General features: G+C 28.7%; 2 protein-coding genes and 2 long non-coding RNA genes across 9 annotated transcripts; 3 read left to right on the forward strand and 1 right to left on the reverse strand.

Annotated features, from left to right (window-relative positions):
- Window positions 1–81: 81 nt before the first annotated feature.
- Window positions 82–11,125, reverse strand: Dysb (dystrobrevin binding protein dysbindin). Of its 3 annotated transcripts, XM_015334673.2 has the most exons (8): window positions 5,541–5,618; window positions 4,705–5,003; window positions 3,009–3,259; window positions 2,633–2,922; window positions 2,390–2,545; window positions 2,151–2,291; window positions 1,065–2,062; window positions 82–678 (listed from the first exon to the last, which is right to left on the reverse strand). In XM_015334673.2, the coding sequence occupies exons 3-7, from the start codon at window positions 3,062–3,064 to the stop codon at window positions 1,974–1,976; spliced, it is 732 nt and encodes a 243-aa protein (XP_015190159.1). In that variant the 5' UTR covers window positions 3,065–3,259; window positions 4,705–5,003; window positions 5,541–5,618; the 3' UTR covers window positions 82–678; window positions 1,065–1,973. The 3 variants fall into 3 exon arrangements, with proteins under 3 accessions (XP_015190159.1, XP_015190158.1, XP_015190160.1); XM_015334672.2 differs by lacking the exons at window positions 4,705–5,003; window positions 5,541–5,618 and adding an exon at window positions 10,611–11,125; XM_015334674.2 differs by lacking the exon at window positions 4,705–5,003 and having other exon boundaries at window positions 5,541–5,683.
- Window positions 4,919–5,428, forward strand: LOC149032959 (uncharacterized). The gene is made up of 2 exons (XR_016176089.1): window positions 4,919–5,040; window positions 5,145–5,428. It is a non-coding gene; the product is annotated as an uncharacterized LOC149032959 (long non-coding RNA).
- LOC149032960 (uncharacterized) lies at window positions 5,727–6,102 on the forward strand. Its single transcript, XR_016176090.1, has 2 exons — window positions 5,727–5,865; window positions 5,960–6,102. It is a non-coding gene; the product is annotated as an uncharacterized LOC149032960 (long non-coding RNA).
- Window positions 9,152–17,624, forward strand: LOC107073864 (uncharacterized). Of its 4 annotated transcripts, none has more exons than XM_015334671.2 (10): window positions 9,152–9,472; window positions 9,702–9,805; window positions 11,437–11,888; window positions 11,964–12,247; window positions 12,351–13,544; window positions 13,662–14,038; window positions 14,428–14,565; window positions 14,665–14,830; window positions 14,898–14,999; window positions 15,093–17,624. In XM_015334671.2, the coding sequence occupies exons 2-10, from the start codon at window positions 9,709–9,711 to the stop codon at window positions 15,430–15,432; spliced, it is 3,150 nt and encodes a 1,049-aa protein (XP_015190157.1). In that variant the 5' UTR covers window positions 9,152–9,472; window positions 9,702–9,708; the 3' UTR covers window positions 15,433–17,624. The 4 variants fall into 4 exon arrangements, with proteins under 4 accessions (XP_015190157.1, XP_089027138.1, XP_015190154.1 ...); XM_089171012.1 differs by having other exon boundaries at window positions 14,440–14,565; XM_015334668.2 differs by having other exon boundaries at window positions 14,428–14,830.
- The last annotated feature ends 388 nt before the right edge of the window (window positions 17,625–18,012 follow it).

The following is an 18,012-nucleotide window of genomic DNA, read 5'->3' on the forward strand; positions in this document are numbered from 1 at the left end:
TGTTTATTTTTACCCACAAAAAAACCTATTCTCTATACGTATAAATAAATTGAAGGATTTGTATATTTCAATTGAAAAGAGTCACAATTTCACTCATTTTATTATTAGGAGTATTACATTATGAAGTATACCTTTTAAAAATAATTATTGCATTAAATATGGTATAAGTAATATGAGATCTATATTGTATTTTTTTTTTTGCCAAAATTATGGTAAAACGCTGATCTACAAAATTTGTAAATGATTTTCATTTTCACAGATATATTTTCAACAATAACAAATATATAATTAATTATATTATCCTACTTTTGTGTGTCATCATATCTCCCTAAGAAAAAATTGATTTTAGGATGGACGGTGCCTAAACTACAAAACAAACTTTTTTTCTTTCTTTTTGCATGATTGTCTACGTTTAAATAATATTTTGTCATAATATTATGTAGTTGGAATATTTTCCAAATCCATTCCTTCACTTAAAAGCTCTCTTTCCTTTTCTTTAATCTTTAATTTCCTTTCAGGTACAGTATACAGAAAATATGTAGCAGCTGAATATAATACCATTGCTCCAGTCATTACTGTTACTGCCATGCATACATTGACAAAACCTCGATGAAATTTGTCATAATAATATTCCTTCTTTCTTGTACGATTTAACATATTTTTATATTGGTTTAATATCTGGAATTAAAAAAAATGTTATTTATAAACGTTTCAACACATTTTATAAAAATGTGAATTATAAAATTTGATGCATTAATGTATAATACAATACATTTTCATCAATTAACATAACCTCAAATAATCTCTACTGAACAGAAATATTTCTCTTTTAACATCAATTTTATTATATTATAATTTTTCAAAAATGTATATAGATGCATTTGTTATTGCACTTTTTTTTGACACATTAATCAAACATTTACAAATATTAAACACAAATTCTACTTCTTTTCTAACCACACAATTAAAACTGTAAATAATTTAACACTTATTATTATTATTATTGTCTGTTAGTATTTAATTAAAATTAAATTATATTTTTAAAATATTATAACTGTTCATACTTCTATTTATATCTCAATTTATTTATGCACAGGTATTTAAACTTGATTTTATTATAAAGTTGTTGATGTCCAACACAATAATACCATAAAACTGCACTATGTCAGCATGCATATATCAGAGAGAAACCTAATTCGAGGTTATGTCGCTAGATGTCACCGCATCGTCAATATTTCTACTATGTCAGCATGCATATACAAAAGGGGTACTTTGAGATATACCGCTAGATGTCGCACCATCATTAATATTTCGTATAACTATTTTAACATTAAATTGTATTACATTCTGATGAAGAATTGCTTTTATGCAATTGCAGTTATATGCAATTATTAAAGTATTTATATAACATTATGTAATATGAATTATTATCAACAGTAGATAATTTATCGACGAGTGACAGATTTAAGTTCACACAAATTACGTAGAGATAGCATTTGTTGTCTCTTTTAATTATGAGATTAAACTAAAAACAAAAAGTTCACATTTAATAATACAAATTGTTACAAACTGTAGCATTAGGTAATATTACAATTGTTTATTTCTTGATAATATATATTTATAGAAAATAATTAATTTTTAACGTTATACATACTTTATTACATAGTATAATAAAATAAATTTCTAATAGATTTTTAGTATATCACATTATCTCTGCACTTATATATATATATATATATATATATATATATATATGTATTACATTTACTTTTATGTAGTGTTGACTGTGAACAATTTTTGTTTTGTTTTGTTAAATAATATATCACAATCAATTTAATTGTAACAAACGTATCATGTATATTAATGCAGATATGCAGATATATAGTAATCATCAGAATAAATAAATAATATAATGCATTCAATTGAGTTGGAAAGACAATAAGCATGTTCAAAGATCAATTCTTAATAAATATTCAATTGTCTAAGAATTCATTAAACATTTGAGAATCTACATCTAATACAATTTCATCCAAAGATGGTCCTTCTTTAGTCGTTGGTATTTCTACAATTAAAATGTTCATACATTTATTTACATTTATTAATATTTTCATTAAATGCAATATTTCAATATAAATTCAAATTACACATACTAGGTATATGTCCTGTCGCTTTATAAGCTTCCAATTCTCCTTTAAAAACTTCATCAAAAGTCTCTTGACGTTCTTTTAACATTAATTGTTGTTTTTGTTCATGCTTCGATACTCTATCAATATGTTCATTTGCCAATTTTGCTAAAAAAGTAAAAATATATATTTATATATATATACATCTTCAATAATGTAGTTTAATTTTGTCAATGTGTTGTTAAATAGAATCGTTCTCAATGTACCCTGTACAGAATTAATTTCAGATAATCTTTTTTCTTTATACAAAGCCAATTGAAATCTGTGATCCAATTGTCTACTCTGTAAATCTAACATTTCATTTAAATCTTCCAATCTGTACAATGCTCCTTCGACTTCTTCAAACATTTCTTCTAATGTTCCTACAATGATAAATCATTCGTTGATTTTTTTTATGTTTACTCTTTTGCAGAATTATTATGATATTAATTATGATATTAACAAAATACCTATTTGATCCATAAGATTTTGAATTCCATTATTTATTTTTGGAATGATGGCTAATGTGTTGTTCAAACACATTATGTTATTCCATTCGTATTCCAATTTGTCGTAAATGGAAGTTACAAGAGTATCGACTTCTTGAGCCTTAGATGCATTTTCTTCTGCCAATTCGTGTAATTCGTTCCATTGTAATTGAAAATGATGTAAGATATCTGCACCAGCATCGTAATTAACATTTCTTGATTTAACAATCTTTTTCTCTTTGGGATTTTCGGCAACTGTTAAACCTCGTATACTGTAACGTAAACAATATTTTATATTAAACTATTTTTTCCATTATACAATTATAAATATTTAAACAATCATATTTATTATTATTACCTAGCAGATAAACCTTCTTGTACTGTCTGAAATTTGTTACGCAATGTTCCAAACATATTTCTGTCAAATGCATTTACTTTTCATATAAGACTGAATATAAATAAACTAATATTTATTTATTTATTTTTTTTTTTTCAATTATTTTATAATATTATAAAACATGTAACACGTGTAATTAAGCTTTGACTGATAAAAATTAACGTTTAACTTTTACTTATTGAAACATTTGACAAACTATTGCTTGATAAGAACTGAAACACACAAATAAGTTTATAATAATTAAACTTAATAATTATTATTAAGAATTGTTGTAGCGTAAAATAATGTTATTATAATTATTATTATTATTATTTGTTAAAAAAGAAAAGTTAAACAAAATTATCTACAGATAACGATATTATCTTGTTATTACTATTATTTTTTTTTTTGTCAAGAAATAATTATGTTAGTAGAAATTGACGTGTAGTTAATCAAATAAATATCAAATGGTTTTTGTAATGTAAGCAAATGTAATTTCATTTGTAAGTTAAAAGAAACTACATTATTGAATTTCCATTAGACTTTGATCAAAACCAAGTTAGTAAAATAGCATTAGTAAAACATAATAAAAATATCAAAAAAAAAAAACAATAAAGCAGATGGAGGAAAAGAAGAAATCTATTTACATATAGTTCATAGTTTTATCTTTAAATAGAATTCATTAACATTAATATGCACAATCTAAGTCCATAGAAATGATTTATTTGTTATTAAACTTACAAAAAAAAAAAAAACAATCAAAATAAATTCTACCAACTATTAATGGCAATTCCCCCCCCCCACATAACATCAAAAACTTTCTAAAACATTTTTTTAAAAGCTTTTAAACCCTTTCAAAAAAGGTTTCTAAACAAAATCTTTCTACAAAGTGTGAAAATGTCCACGTTTTCAGAGACTTGAAAAAAGATGATTACTCTATCAGTCAAATATTATAGAAATGTTTTTTCAAAATATTTTTGTCAAAAATCTTTTATGAATCTTTTTTCAAAATATTTTAGAATGATGTCTGCAAGGTTTCTTCTAACAGAGGGTTTTTTTTTTGGAAAATATTTTTACGAAACTTCCACTGAAAGATTTCAAAACTTGTGTTATATGTAGGAACTGTCTAATTTATATTGAATGTGACATTAAAATTACAATCAAATAAATTCATAATTATATAAATGTTACTATACTACTGACAAGAAGAATAATAAATAGCATAAACAAAAAAACAAACCAAATTTATTCAATACATTTTATAATAATATTGTGTTGATATGAAAGAGACATGTTAATTATCATTTATACAATGTTTCTATAATGTTATTCAACATTGTACACTTTATTCATTCTATGCATTTTTTTTTTTATGAATTTTAATTACCTGTTTACGCATAATAATTGACTTAAATTATTTACCAAAGGTTATTATTAAAGTAGCAAGAAAGAAAATAATATGAGAATAAAACAAAACAAAAACAAAAACTAGAATGATTATTATTCAATTTCAAAGAGACATTGTTTTATATAATGTAAACGTAATAATTTAATAGTCATGAAAATATATATATATATATATATATTTATCTACATTTTCTATTTATACATATTAATAAACTATTTAATCAATAGTCTAGATATATTATCTAAATTATTATCAAAAAGTTGACTATACGATAAAGACAGTGGTGTAAAATAAATATGACGTCACTACGACGACGACGACGACCAACTATAAAGCTGTGTTCACCAATTAAAGCGACAATTTCTGTGTCTCTTGCAACAGGAATTCTCAACACGAATCATGTTGCTCTCTCCTGTCTCTCTCGCTCGCATTCGCGCATATGTATGTGTGCAAGCAATTTGGCAACGTCGCTAAGGCTTAATCCGGCCAGAAGGAATGGAGGAGCCTAGCAACCAACCAACCAACCAACCAGTGAGGTCAACAAACGAGGTCAAATCACAGATTATTACCTGCGCAATAACGTCGAAAATAATGATGATAACTGATGTAAATTTATTCATATATTGTAGATTTTTTTTAATATTACTATTTTAACCTATTTTTTGTTACATTTCTATATTTATCTTCTTTTCTATCTTTTTTGTTTGAAGGAAAATAAAATATTAGAATAGAACAAGCAGAACATATTATGTATATTTATAATGGGAAGAGTTTTAAAACTTGATGATCTATTTTCGTCGTTCTTTAACGAAAATAATATTTATCTCATTGAAATTATCTTATCGAAAAAAAAAAAAGATAGAAAAAGAGAAAGTTGAAGACGAAATCGAAGGATGAAATATTAACAGTCTTGTGTATATTTTATAACCTAGATAAATCCGGTTAAATCTACTAGCAGCAATATAAATTTTGGAAAAGGGAAAGAGATATAATATAATACATAACCCCTACAAACACACATGCATTATATATAGGACATGCGCGCGCATGTCCGTCTACATACATACAAATCTATTTTATGTAAGATAAAAGTATCAACCACTTACAACAAGAATTTCAGAAGATAGAAGCTGAGAAGGGAGACGATGGTAACGATGATAACTGGTAGTGGAATGGTAGGGAATTTCTGAGACAGTACTATTCCATTTACACATATATATATATATATATTTGGTATATAGCTGGTAGATAAATTTTTATGAATATGAAGTAGATTCAAAAGAGAGAAAGGGACAAAGAGAAGAGAAGAAAAGAGAAGGGAGAGAAAGATAAAAAGTAGCAGAGTTAGAAGGGAAATAGTTGGAAGGGAGAAAGGCGTGGCATTCTACAATCGCTGAAAATAAATGGAACGTAGTATTGCATGCTAGCAACGTAAGCAACTTTGTGATATTCAACTATACTATACTATACTATACTAACTCTGCTGCAGTTACTTATGCTGATGATGTTATTTTTACATTTTCAGAATGTTTGGTTATTTACCGACGATGACGAAGTAAATTAGAAAAACTATTTTTAAAAAATATATATATATTTATATATCTAGAAAAAATAACGCCAGCTATACGTTTAAGAATTCCCCAATATTAATCACTATATCAAGGTTAATACTTAATTAATTCCGACATAACCTGTGTGCGAGAAAAAGAAAGAAAAGATAAAGTAGAGGGGAGAAAGAATTCCTTCTATAAATAGCAATTTCATAGCCACAATAAAATCTTTAGAATACCAATAATACGCTATGGTAGAAGGTAAATCGTGTAGTCAAATGGTTGGATAGTCGAAAATCCTTCAGACTTCTTCCCTCCCTCCCTCGACGCATTCAGCAAGCATAAGTATATAAGTATTACTTCAGCAAAAACTCAACAGGAAGGGAATTAAAGCTGGAAAAGTTCTGCGCAACTCGTAACAAACGAGAAGTTAGTGGGAGGAGCAGCCGAGCATGGCAGGTCAACGGACTTATCGAAGCGTCTCTTCTCTTCCTCTGTCCCTCCTACACCTCTTTCATCCCTTACTCTAACTAGTATATCATACTACTATATCGTGGTAATCCTACTCTCCCTTTCCATTTGGTTTTCCATTTGGTTTTCCTCCCTTTCTCTCTCTCTCTCTCTCTCTCTCTCGCTCTCTCCCCCCTTTAATCATGGAGATCACCTCTTTGCGCAATTAATACAGTACCTGCTCTGCTACTGATACTGATAACAAGCAAAGGACGAAAAACGACGGGTAGGGATAGGATCAATAGTCAATGCAATGAAAATACTGACCAGAAATATATATACCTACATATATATATATATATTTAATTATTTAATTGCATGTCTCAGCTTTATTTATCAGAGAAGCGGAGAAATATGAAATGCAACGACGAATCGTATTTCAAAAGTATTGATCCATTTGTAGAGAACGTCATCATTATTTATTATTCCTTTTACGAGTCACCTGTTATATTTTACGTAAGCTTGTGCATAGTAATCATTCTAAATAATAGATGTTAAAACAGCATTGCATCGTTAACCTTAGAAATGTTAGTCTCTTGGCAATTTCGTTGTTATATTGAATCTCTTACGATATTTTATTGCATTTAATAATATTTATTATAAAAATTTATATTATTATAATAATAATTAATTATTGTAACAAATTTTTCAAGCTAATTTAAAAGATTATAATTATTACTAATTTGAGCACAGAAAGCTTTTCAAATGTTTTGTTGTTTGTGTACGCGTGCAGCGTATGCACACGTGTCTCTGTATGTGAGTTTGCTGCACAAATGTCCCTGAACAGGCAACACACTACCATATGTTACGATCAATAGAGACGGTACATTCGGCCGTTTTCGACATGTTCCGTTGAATTCCCCTACTATATTCGTCCTCGACGACCTCCAACCATTAACGACCACGCCTTACTTGCTTGCTTTCACGATGAAACTGATTCTAGAAAATGCAACCTAACGTTCCTAACGTTTCTCAAAGATTTTTTTAGTTATAGTCATCATAAAAGCACACGCCCCACTCCTACAATTCTACGTGCATATAGTTTTTTTGTTTGTTTCTTTGCTATTGTAATATATTTGTTCATACAAAGTTGCTTATACGATATATATATATATATATTGTAGATAATCGTCCAGTAATCGATCATTCAATCTATTATAAATAAATAATTTGTCAATTCGTTGTTTGTTCATAAAAAAATGTAAAGGAAGAAAGTGACTATCGCAGGCCATAATTGGATAAATCGTTGAAACTCGCAATTGTATCCGTTTACAACGAATGACTGACAGATTGCAGGCAGGTTGCAGCAATTGGTAGTAGTAGTAATTGCAGCAGCAGCCAGTTGACGTTGAGGAGTATATATAGCTGGACAACTGCGAATGGAAGGAGATTATTGAGGGATAAGAAGGGGAAAGGGAATTGATACAAATACAAGAGCGTTGAAACTGTGAGGAAAGAAAAGAAGGTGGTGAAACAAGCGAAGGGATCAGAGGAAAAAGGAAAAAAGAGAGAAGGAAGAAATAGAGGTAGCAATTATCCAGCAATGTTGTAGGTACGCCTGCGCCAACGTTACATCACTGCAACTCTCCCCATCCAACTCTCGAATACATATAAGGTTGACTTAATTTCAATTCGAGCTGTTTTCCATCTCTCTCGCTTTTAGTTTCTCTATCTTTCTTCCTCCCATCAAGGCGAGCCTTTACAGTCGTATTCATCCACCTGCTCTCCCTGTATACTTGTTTGGAATTTCATGCAAAGGGCTTACATGAGAATGTACGCATGCGTCGGCGTAACTATACAAGTAGTACGCTGTCGGGAATGAACCCTCGAAACTGATAAAGGAACGCAGTACGCGGTAAATGGTGGGGGAAGTTAAGCGAGAACGGCGGGGTGGGAGGTAGAGGTAGGTAGATAGTAAAAGCGTTATTCCTATAAAGATTGAGGACGAGGGACGATGGAGGCGGAGAGAAACCACAAGTGAGAGGGTGGGAGAAGCCCGGCGTGGTTGCTCCAAACGGCGCACGCTGCTCCATGCTCGTCGGCCATTCGCGCGCGCGCGCGCGCGTCCTTACAAAATACAACGGCAACTGAACACTCTGAATCCGACGTTGAGAACGCGCTTCAACAGTTCGCCACGAATTCACACTGAGTTGATTATCCTGTCGCGCGGTATCATCGTGTGGCGCCGCCATATTGGCGGCTCAATATAACACGTACTAATAATAAAGTTAAGATAGGATACGGAACAGGGCTAACGACGGCAGTCAATGTGTCGATTCTACCATCGTTGAACGGTCGCTACGTCAATGTACTATTTAATGAAAATGTTGTGAGATTATGTTTTAACATTGTCAGCCATGTTTGATCTGATGCGAGAACTCGAGAGGGCCTTACTATTCAAATGATAACAATTCTTCAACGCATCATCGTTTCTCTTTATTTTCATTCATTTGCGGATCTTCTTCTATTTTCTTTTTCAAATTGTTAATTGACGTAGAAAATATACAAAGATAAATCATCGTATGGTGAAGAGAAAACGAAAGAGAGAGAGAGAGAGAGAGAGAAAAAAATGGAATAAATAGATAGATTTGGCGCCTAGTCAGTCATTTTGACGCATGTTGGTAATTTGACGTATTTAATTGGCGTATTAAAGCGCGCGTATTTAATTGGTCCCATTTATCAACGAATATACTTTACGTGAATTCATTATATTGATAAAAGATTTTTACTTGGTCCAATGATCTTTATAAAATATTATTAATGAACTTTTATTAATTATTGTGATACGAATCCTCTGTGATTATTGGAAAGCAACGATTTTAATTATCACAAAATATTGAATATCAGAATAATCGGTAACCGGTTTTTTCAAAGTTTTATTATTGTATAACATACAATAGTGTCCTGCATAGAAGTTTCAACAACATGAACTTATGTTTATAGCTTTTTGACAATTTTCATTGTTGGCAACAATGCCTGTAAGTACTATTATTATATATAGATGCATACATACACACACACACACACACACATGTATATGCAGAGAGTTTAATAAAAAAAAGTAAAAGAAGCCAAACAGTGTTGTCGTATTCTGTAGATAATTTATTATTGTGTATATAAATATAATAAAAGAACACTTAATAGTTATTATTATAAGTCTGACTAATAAAATAATATTTAATACAAAATTTTTATTATCATTTGCAGATCGGAAATGAATGATCCATTAGATAACGATATAAAAGAATTTGGTTTGTCCACGAAGGATAAAAATTATAAGGATAACAACGTGGATTTATTACAAGCATTTGGTATGTGATTGTTAACTAACAATAATAAATGTATTGTCTTCATAGAAACAAAAATTATACTAAACTATACTAATGCACACCATTTTGCAAACATTATGTATATATATATATATATATATATATATCTCAATCTAAAGCTATCTTTTTCTTTGCATTTAAACATTCTATAATATCTATTATAGCTTTAGAAGTTACATCTTTCTATTAATTCTTTGAGTGCTGAATAATTTTGACCAATGTCTTTCATAAGGATAGAATGTTTTATTACTAGTGTTCTATTGATTGACTATATTAGATGCAGGTAATGATGATTATATATATAATGTTATTCTCCTAAATTAAATAACATACAATAATACTATGCATTCACAGCATTCAAAGCATTAAAAGACCTATTTATTCTATAAACCTCTTTTATCTTAATTCTTCTGAATTTTTTGACACTACCATTGACACAACATTTGTAGGTTTTCATTAATAATTCAATTATCCTTGATAAATTATACACATATAAAAATGAATGATTTAATATCCAAATTTACATTGTTAAATCTTATTTTGAAATAATTTACATATTATAAGAGTAACATTCAACTAAAATGATTGCATATTTAATTGATAATAGCTATACCTACCATGAACACATTTCACTATTTATTTTCTACTATTCAATTAGTTCATTAAAATTTATATAAATACGCACATACATACACATAAATATGTATATATACATCATAATTAAAATGTGTCATTAAATATTCAGTTAATAATATTAAAAATAGATGACAGATATAAATATTCTTACCTTATTTTATTTAAAGTAAGGTTAAGTTGCCTTTCCCTTCTTTCTCTTGTTTCTCTCTTTCTTTCTTTCTCTTTCTCTTTCTTTCGATGATATTATTTATTCTATTTTCTATATTCACATACAAAATAACTAAATAAACACAAATTTCACATGACACGACAATAATAAATTTCACTCGATAGGATCGACAAGTAGTTCTATGTTGAGGTGCGTAATAAGAAAGTGAAATGTGGCGGGAAATTCGTATATCGTTAAAATGAGCCAATAATATTCGTTCTTTGAATCGTATCGATTTGTTGTCCTATTTTCATTTAATAACAAAACAAAAGTCACCTACTCTTTGGTTATTAAACAATTTATATTATACTATATAAGAAGTCATTTCTCGTTTTTATATATATATATATATATATATTTATATCTTCGTATTTTTCTAGTTCGTAATCGTATTGTTTTCCTAATTTACATCTTTGAATAGCAAGTGTGGTTATCGATAAACTAGAATATTATATGCTCTGAACGATCAACGAATCATCTGCATGGATGTGAAGTTGTTGATGGTGAATATTAGTGTAATCAATTTAATAAGACGCAAAAGCGCGGCAAATAGTTTTAGATTGTTTTAATAAGTATAATACAATTTTGAAAATTTTAATAAATATAATACAATGTTTTAAATGTTACTACTTATTAATTTCTTAATATAAATAAAGGTTATATAGAATTTATGTTCTTTATAAATTTAATATTGTTCCTTTTTCATAATTCTCCTCGTGTAAGATGTTTATATTAAACTGAGAAAAATAAATTGTTTCTATTGTTACAGATGAAGAAATAGATAAACAAAATCCGTCATATGATTTATCTGGTCAGTTATTTAATTGTGAAATTTGTAAAAAACAATTCGCTACGAAGAAGCTATTAAAAAATCATATTTTTACTCATCTTGGAAGAGCTCGCGTGGTACTTAAGAGAGTTTCCAATTTGAAAACACTTAAAAGAAAACACAACGATACGTACTTTTTGAGTTCAGAAAAGAGTCAATCTTTGAAATTAAAACTTAAGAAAACGACTTATACTGATCCACTCAAATTAACACTTAAGAAATCGTCTGTGTCAGAAGATTTTATCGTTGTCAGTACTAATCATACCGTGAATACAATTAATTTCTCTACGGAAGACGTGGCAGGTGAACAGGATTGTAATGAACAGAATGATGCTGAAGAAACAGATAATTCAATCAAGCAAACATTTGAAAACGTGATGGTAGATCAACAGGTATGTTTTTTTTTTCATAGATTACAATTGTTTCTTATGTTACATTGTTCAAAATTATATTTCTAATTTTTATAGGACGATTATGAGAACGCTCAATTTGAATCTGACAATGAAAATTCTTTGGAAGAAAATGAAAGACCATCCTTAGACATTAATGAAGGAGATTCTGGAGTAGGAAGTGATATGGCAAATCCATCTGAAAAAGAAGATCAAAATGTTGATGATTTACACGGGACTGATAATTATAATAATACAGAAAAGAGGCTTTCAGAAATAGAGGATCATGAAGAATCAGATGCCTTAGAAGCAACATGCAGAGAAACGATAGAAAATTTAAAAAAGTTAGGAGAACAATCGAGGTAATTTTTGATCATGTTTATATATTTACATTAATCGATTGAATTATTGTAAAATGTTAACACTTTTAATTTAAAAATATACATGTATTATATATATTTTCAGTTCTAGATCTATAAATCAGTTAATTAATGATTCTTCCGTTGATGAAGATAATGATACGGTGAATGAAGTAGACATGTTACACGATCTGGAAGAAAATCCAGCTATAAGCATTATTTCTAAGTCTTCCACATTTTCTAATCATTCTGTATCTGAAGATGATCCAAAACAAGGAGTAGTAGACACAGAGACTGGATTTAATTGGAATCAATTATCTACGGATTTAACACATAAAGATAAACTTGGTTCAAAAGAGAACGAAGATCATGGAGAAAATTCAAATGAAAATAATATTGAAAATTCTACATCGCTTTTGCAAAACTTTTTAATGGATAGACGTGATCATCATAGTGAATTGATATCAAGCAGTTTAGCACCAGTTGAAACTGAATATGTTTCTTTAGAGAAATTAGCTGAAACTGTTAGCATGTGTCGTGTTTGCAATGAAAAGTTTAAAGATATAACGCATCTCGATGAACATAGAAGTAAAGTTGGTCATTATCAGTGCAATATTCCGGATTGTGCCAATCTTATTTTTCATTCACCGATGGAAGTTTCCATGCACAAATCTCAAGTGCACGGAACGTCGCTTTCTCCAAGTGTTAGTCAATTGTCTCCCCATTTAAATGCGAATTCTCCTCATTTAAATCAACATTCGCCACATTTACAGCAAACCTCTCCACAGTTGAATACACATTCTCCACATTCTCAGTCTATGGAATCTCCATCGCAACTTAGTCGAAATTCTCCATTGACAGCTCCTCATCAAACAAATTCACCAACATACAATGCTGTCACCAGTAATACGAATCAACAAGTAATACCACCAGTTAGTTTCGATCAATTACCGGCACCTGTACAACAATTAGCTCAACAAGTGCAACGTATGCCTCTTCCACAAACACAATTACCTCCAAGTCTTCCACCGGGAGCTAATACGATGATACCTGGATCAAATTACTTTGTACCACCGCCAGGAAGACCACCATTGTATAGACTTCCTGGTCCACATAGTATACACTACCAGCCTCCTTTATCTCATTTGTACCCACAATATGGACCTGGTCCATATCCACAAATGACTGGTCCTCCACAAATGACTGGTCCTCCACAAATGACTGGTCCTCCACAAATGCATCCTCAACTTTCTCAACAAATGTCACGTGGTCGATATCCATCAGTTCCACAAAATACTAGGTTAGATATAACTGTAACAAATAAAGTTAATTATAATTGTAGTCTTGAGAATATTTAGAATATTTGATTAGAAAATATATATTTTAATGTAAGTAATATGATTATGAATTTGGTTAGGTCGCCGCGTATGCCTCCAAGTGGCGCTGTTCCTCGTCAACGTTTGAAAAGACCAATGCAACAAGGAGTGCCATTACAACACCAACAACAGCAACAACAACAACAACAGCAACAACAACAACAGCAGCAACAGCAACAACAACAACAGCAACAACAACACCACCAGAATAACACTGCTATTAAACAAAGAAGGTTAGATATTTTAATGCCGGATAGAAATGAAGATGCAGATTGCCATGTTATCGCACAACAGAAGAGGAATGATGGATTACCTGTTATACAAAATGTTCAAGGAGCTACAACCCAACAAACAACCAGTAGAAATGATTCAACAATACATCTTACTGATTCCATAACTCTTAGTGTTAGACAACCTGGTAAGTTGAAAATGTAATTAATTTTCTAATAATACCAATATTTTTGAGAATATTATTCACTTTATTTTACAAATGCTAATAATACTTTTGTTAAATAATTTTATTTTATGACGTTCTCTGAGTGATTATTTTTTCATGCTTTTGTATATTATATTTGTATTATTTGCATTTTTATATTTTTTATATTGATTAATTTTATTAAAGTGCCTCTTCTGACAAATATCTTTTTATTTATTCTTATTTAGTTATTGTAAATTTAAAAACTTTTTATCTATTGCTATTAAATGTTACTGCACATTTTGCTATATATTTCCATTAATTCGATGTTAATATTAAAAAAATAGAAGAGGTATTTTACAAAAATACATAAATATATTACTAATCAAAAGGTTCTACTCCAGCTCAACTTCAAAATACATCAAATCCTGGTAGTAAAAAGTCAGATGCGAAGGCAGTGGCAAATGTATTGGCAGCTAGAGGTATTACCGTAACTCCAGCTGCAAATAAAAATAAAGCCAGCGAACAAAGTAAGCAACAATCACCAACATCGCAACAAAGGCCTACTGCGCAGCAGTCTTTAAATGTTCCAGCCCTTAATTTGAATTCAGCAATTTCTATTATACCAGCGTCACAAAGGAAGCAGCAAGAACAAGGACAATTTGTTGTTCCTCAAAATAAGCAAAGTAAATCGCAATTGGGAGATGTAGAGCGGCCACCTAGACCACCTACGGTTGATTTAACTCAAGATAATCCACCTCAAGTGCCAGTAATACGACGAGGAAGGCCTCCAAGGTATGTAATGCATGCATTCAAATTATATTTGATTTTTTTTTTTACCCGTATATTTGATCTATTTTAGACCAATACTCACTTGTCAAATGTGCGATAAAAGTTTCCAAAATCAAGATATGCTGACACAGCATATGGCGACACATAGATCAATAAATAAACTTCTTCACAAGTAAGCTCTATTTATTATTTTTTTTGTTAATTATTTAAACTAGATGATACAACAAGATGATGATTAATGAAAGTATCTACATTTTATTTAAAGGTGCAATCTATGTTCTGCTCAATATCCAACAGCTCAAGCATTAGTTACGCACAAACAAGCTTATCATAAAGAAGTAGAAACTCTGACGCAAACTGGAAATATAGAATTGGCGATACCGGTAGTAGATTTAAAAAGTCCGCACGTGTTAAGTCGTTTATCAAATTTGGGAATTCAAAGTTATATACCATTATCTCAATTAAGTGCTCAAACGGGAGGATATTTTGGCCTGCCAATAATAACAATAGATGGTGCACGAAATCCTAATACGTGTAATTTAGGTGCACTTGGTGCTACATCGATATTAAGCCTTGGTCCTCTTAAACATTTGTCTAATAGGTAACTAGGAAGAAGAGGCTCTTTGGTAATTGTACTAATTATTTTGTATACTTTTTTTTCAATCACCATTTACCTCTTCCTGTATTTTTGGATAAATTCATATATTCTTATTGTTTCGTTCCATGACTTGTTATCATTTTGATCGGATCTTTTTCTTTTTTTTTCTTCTTTTATAATTATTCATTTTGATTTGATGTATGTGCATATTATTATTTACATTTATTTAAGTAAAGTCTTAAATATTAATATGATTTTTTTCAATGAACAATATTCTAGCTTTTAGTTTGAAAATTAAAGATTAAGATAATCAGAATATTGTTTAAATTTACTTATTATTTGTAAATAGTTCTAGAGCAATACAGTATTCTTAATAATGGTTAGACAATTTTTTCAATATGTTTATAATAACATAGAGAGAAAAAGAAAGAGAGCGACAGAGAGAGAGAGAGAGAGAGAGAGAGAGAGACCCGAGAGAAATACAATCAGTAAAGTATGTATCATATATTTACATATTCTGCACTTAAAATATAATAGCACTTTTGGAAATAGAGTATTTCAATGTGCAATTAATTAATGTAATATATATTTTTTTTATACAAAAAAAAAAACGATCAATGTTTATTCTCATTTTCATAAAACATACTTTATTAGAATGTTCACGAATAATAATCATTTTCATTATTTATAACTCATCGGGTTCGCATAACATTTTTTTTTCCCCATTATTACACAAGCAGTACAAAATAGAACGAACTTTTTTCTTACAGTCATTACTTTGAATGTAAATTTAAACACATAAACACAACAATGTATTTCTTTCTATTATATTTTATTAAATAATTTTAGTTTAAATATTAATTTTTTGAAATGGATATCAGAAAAATTCGTTGTTTAATTTATGATAGATGATTGATCATAAAAGTTTCGATTAATTATACACAAAATTATATTAAATACAAAATATTTTGCGTTAATAAAATGAATTATAAAATTTAAGATTATAAAAAGTATTATGCAACAAAAGCAATCTACTTACTTCATGTTTGTTGAAAATTAGTATTGATTTTAATATGAAGTATTTTCTATTAAAATTATTTATGATTTTTATATAATAAAAAGAAATATACATTTACAGATGTTACAACAATTAACATAACACATCGATAGATAATTTTATATTATATATATAATGTGATTCTAATTAACATCATATAAAAAAAAAAACACATTACGTTATTAAAAAGAAATTTAGGTATTATATACAATTAAATTTGTGCTTGAGGTTTAAAGTAAAACAAAAAAAAAAACAAAAAAACAAATCTATTTTCATATATATTGAACAAAAATATGATATAAATTGAGAATATACAAATTTATATAATTATCTCTTAATTTGGACATTATATAAACTTGCGCGCTTTTTTTAATGTTATTAAAAAGTTTTGTATTTAGTGGACAATTTTGCATTTACTACAAATGCAAAGTGCACAAAGTTGCTGATGTACCTAAAAAGCAGAGATTTCTTGTCTGCTAATTTAATAAAATAGTATATCTCAGAAATTTTAATCGATCATTCGTTCTTGTTATATACAGGATGTAACCAAAATAAGAAGTTAAAATTTAGGAATTAGATTTCTCGTACATCGTGAAGAAAAATTAAGTTTTTCTTTGATGGAAATACTGGATTGGAATAATAATACAGAAATGAATTTGTACAATCGATCGTCTAATTTAATTATTTCTTTCTTATATTTCTTTTCTCTATGTATGGAGGAATCTATTCTGTAAATTTTATTTCGTATTTGTGTTATATCTTATTTTTGTTGTATATATATATATATACACACAATCTTACTACTTGCGTCCAAATAAAAATAAGAAGTTCAGAAATTATAAAATTAAAGTAGCACCATGTTATTTACATTAAATCATACAAAATTTAATAAAATTGATTCTTTTCTTTTTGTGTTATAGTTTATATTTCAAAGTATCAAACAATGTATATAGTTAAATTTTTAAAGAAGGACATGCACACATACAGAAATACATACACATACTGAACGATACATTTGTTTATACAAAAATTGTATTATTGAAATTTCTACGTAGGTTTGTACATAAATGTTTCAAATGTGCATATACCTACTAACATCCTATTTATAATAATCGATAATTATAATTAACAAAATAACAGTACTTGATTATTATTTATTATCATTCCTATTAATGATATATATATATATTGTTACTTGTAAATAACTATTTTACATTTATTATCTTGTTTTTTCCTGCTTTTTTTTTTTACACACGTTTCATATGTATTTGGTTCTTGTATAGATTATAATAATAATACCGTCAGAGCAAGAAACTTAAGAACTGATTTAAAATAATAATATTACTGTTGTATATATTTGTATAATAATAAAAAGCTGATCAATATAATATTTTGATTAAGTAAATAGATATTATATATATATATATATATGGAAGCAATCAGGTATTGCAAAAACAATTTCTTTCTTGTTTAATCTAAAACAAAATATACAACAAATTTTAACAAACAATTATATCTTACATATTTATT

Source organism: Polistes dominula, unplaced genomic scaffold (genome assembly GCF_049000335.1).
Source record: "Polistes dominula isolate Pdom_NZ unplaced genomic scaffold, Pdom_raw_medaka contig_31, whole genome shotgun sequence".
NCBI lineage: Eukaryota > Metazoa > Arthropoda > Insecta > Hymenoptera > Vespidae > Polistes > Polistes dominula.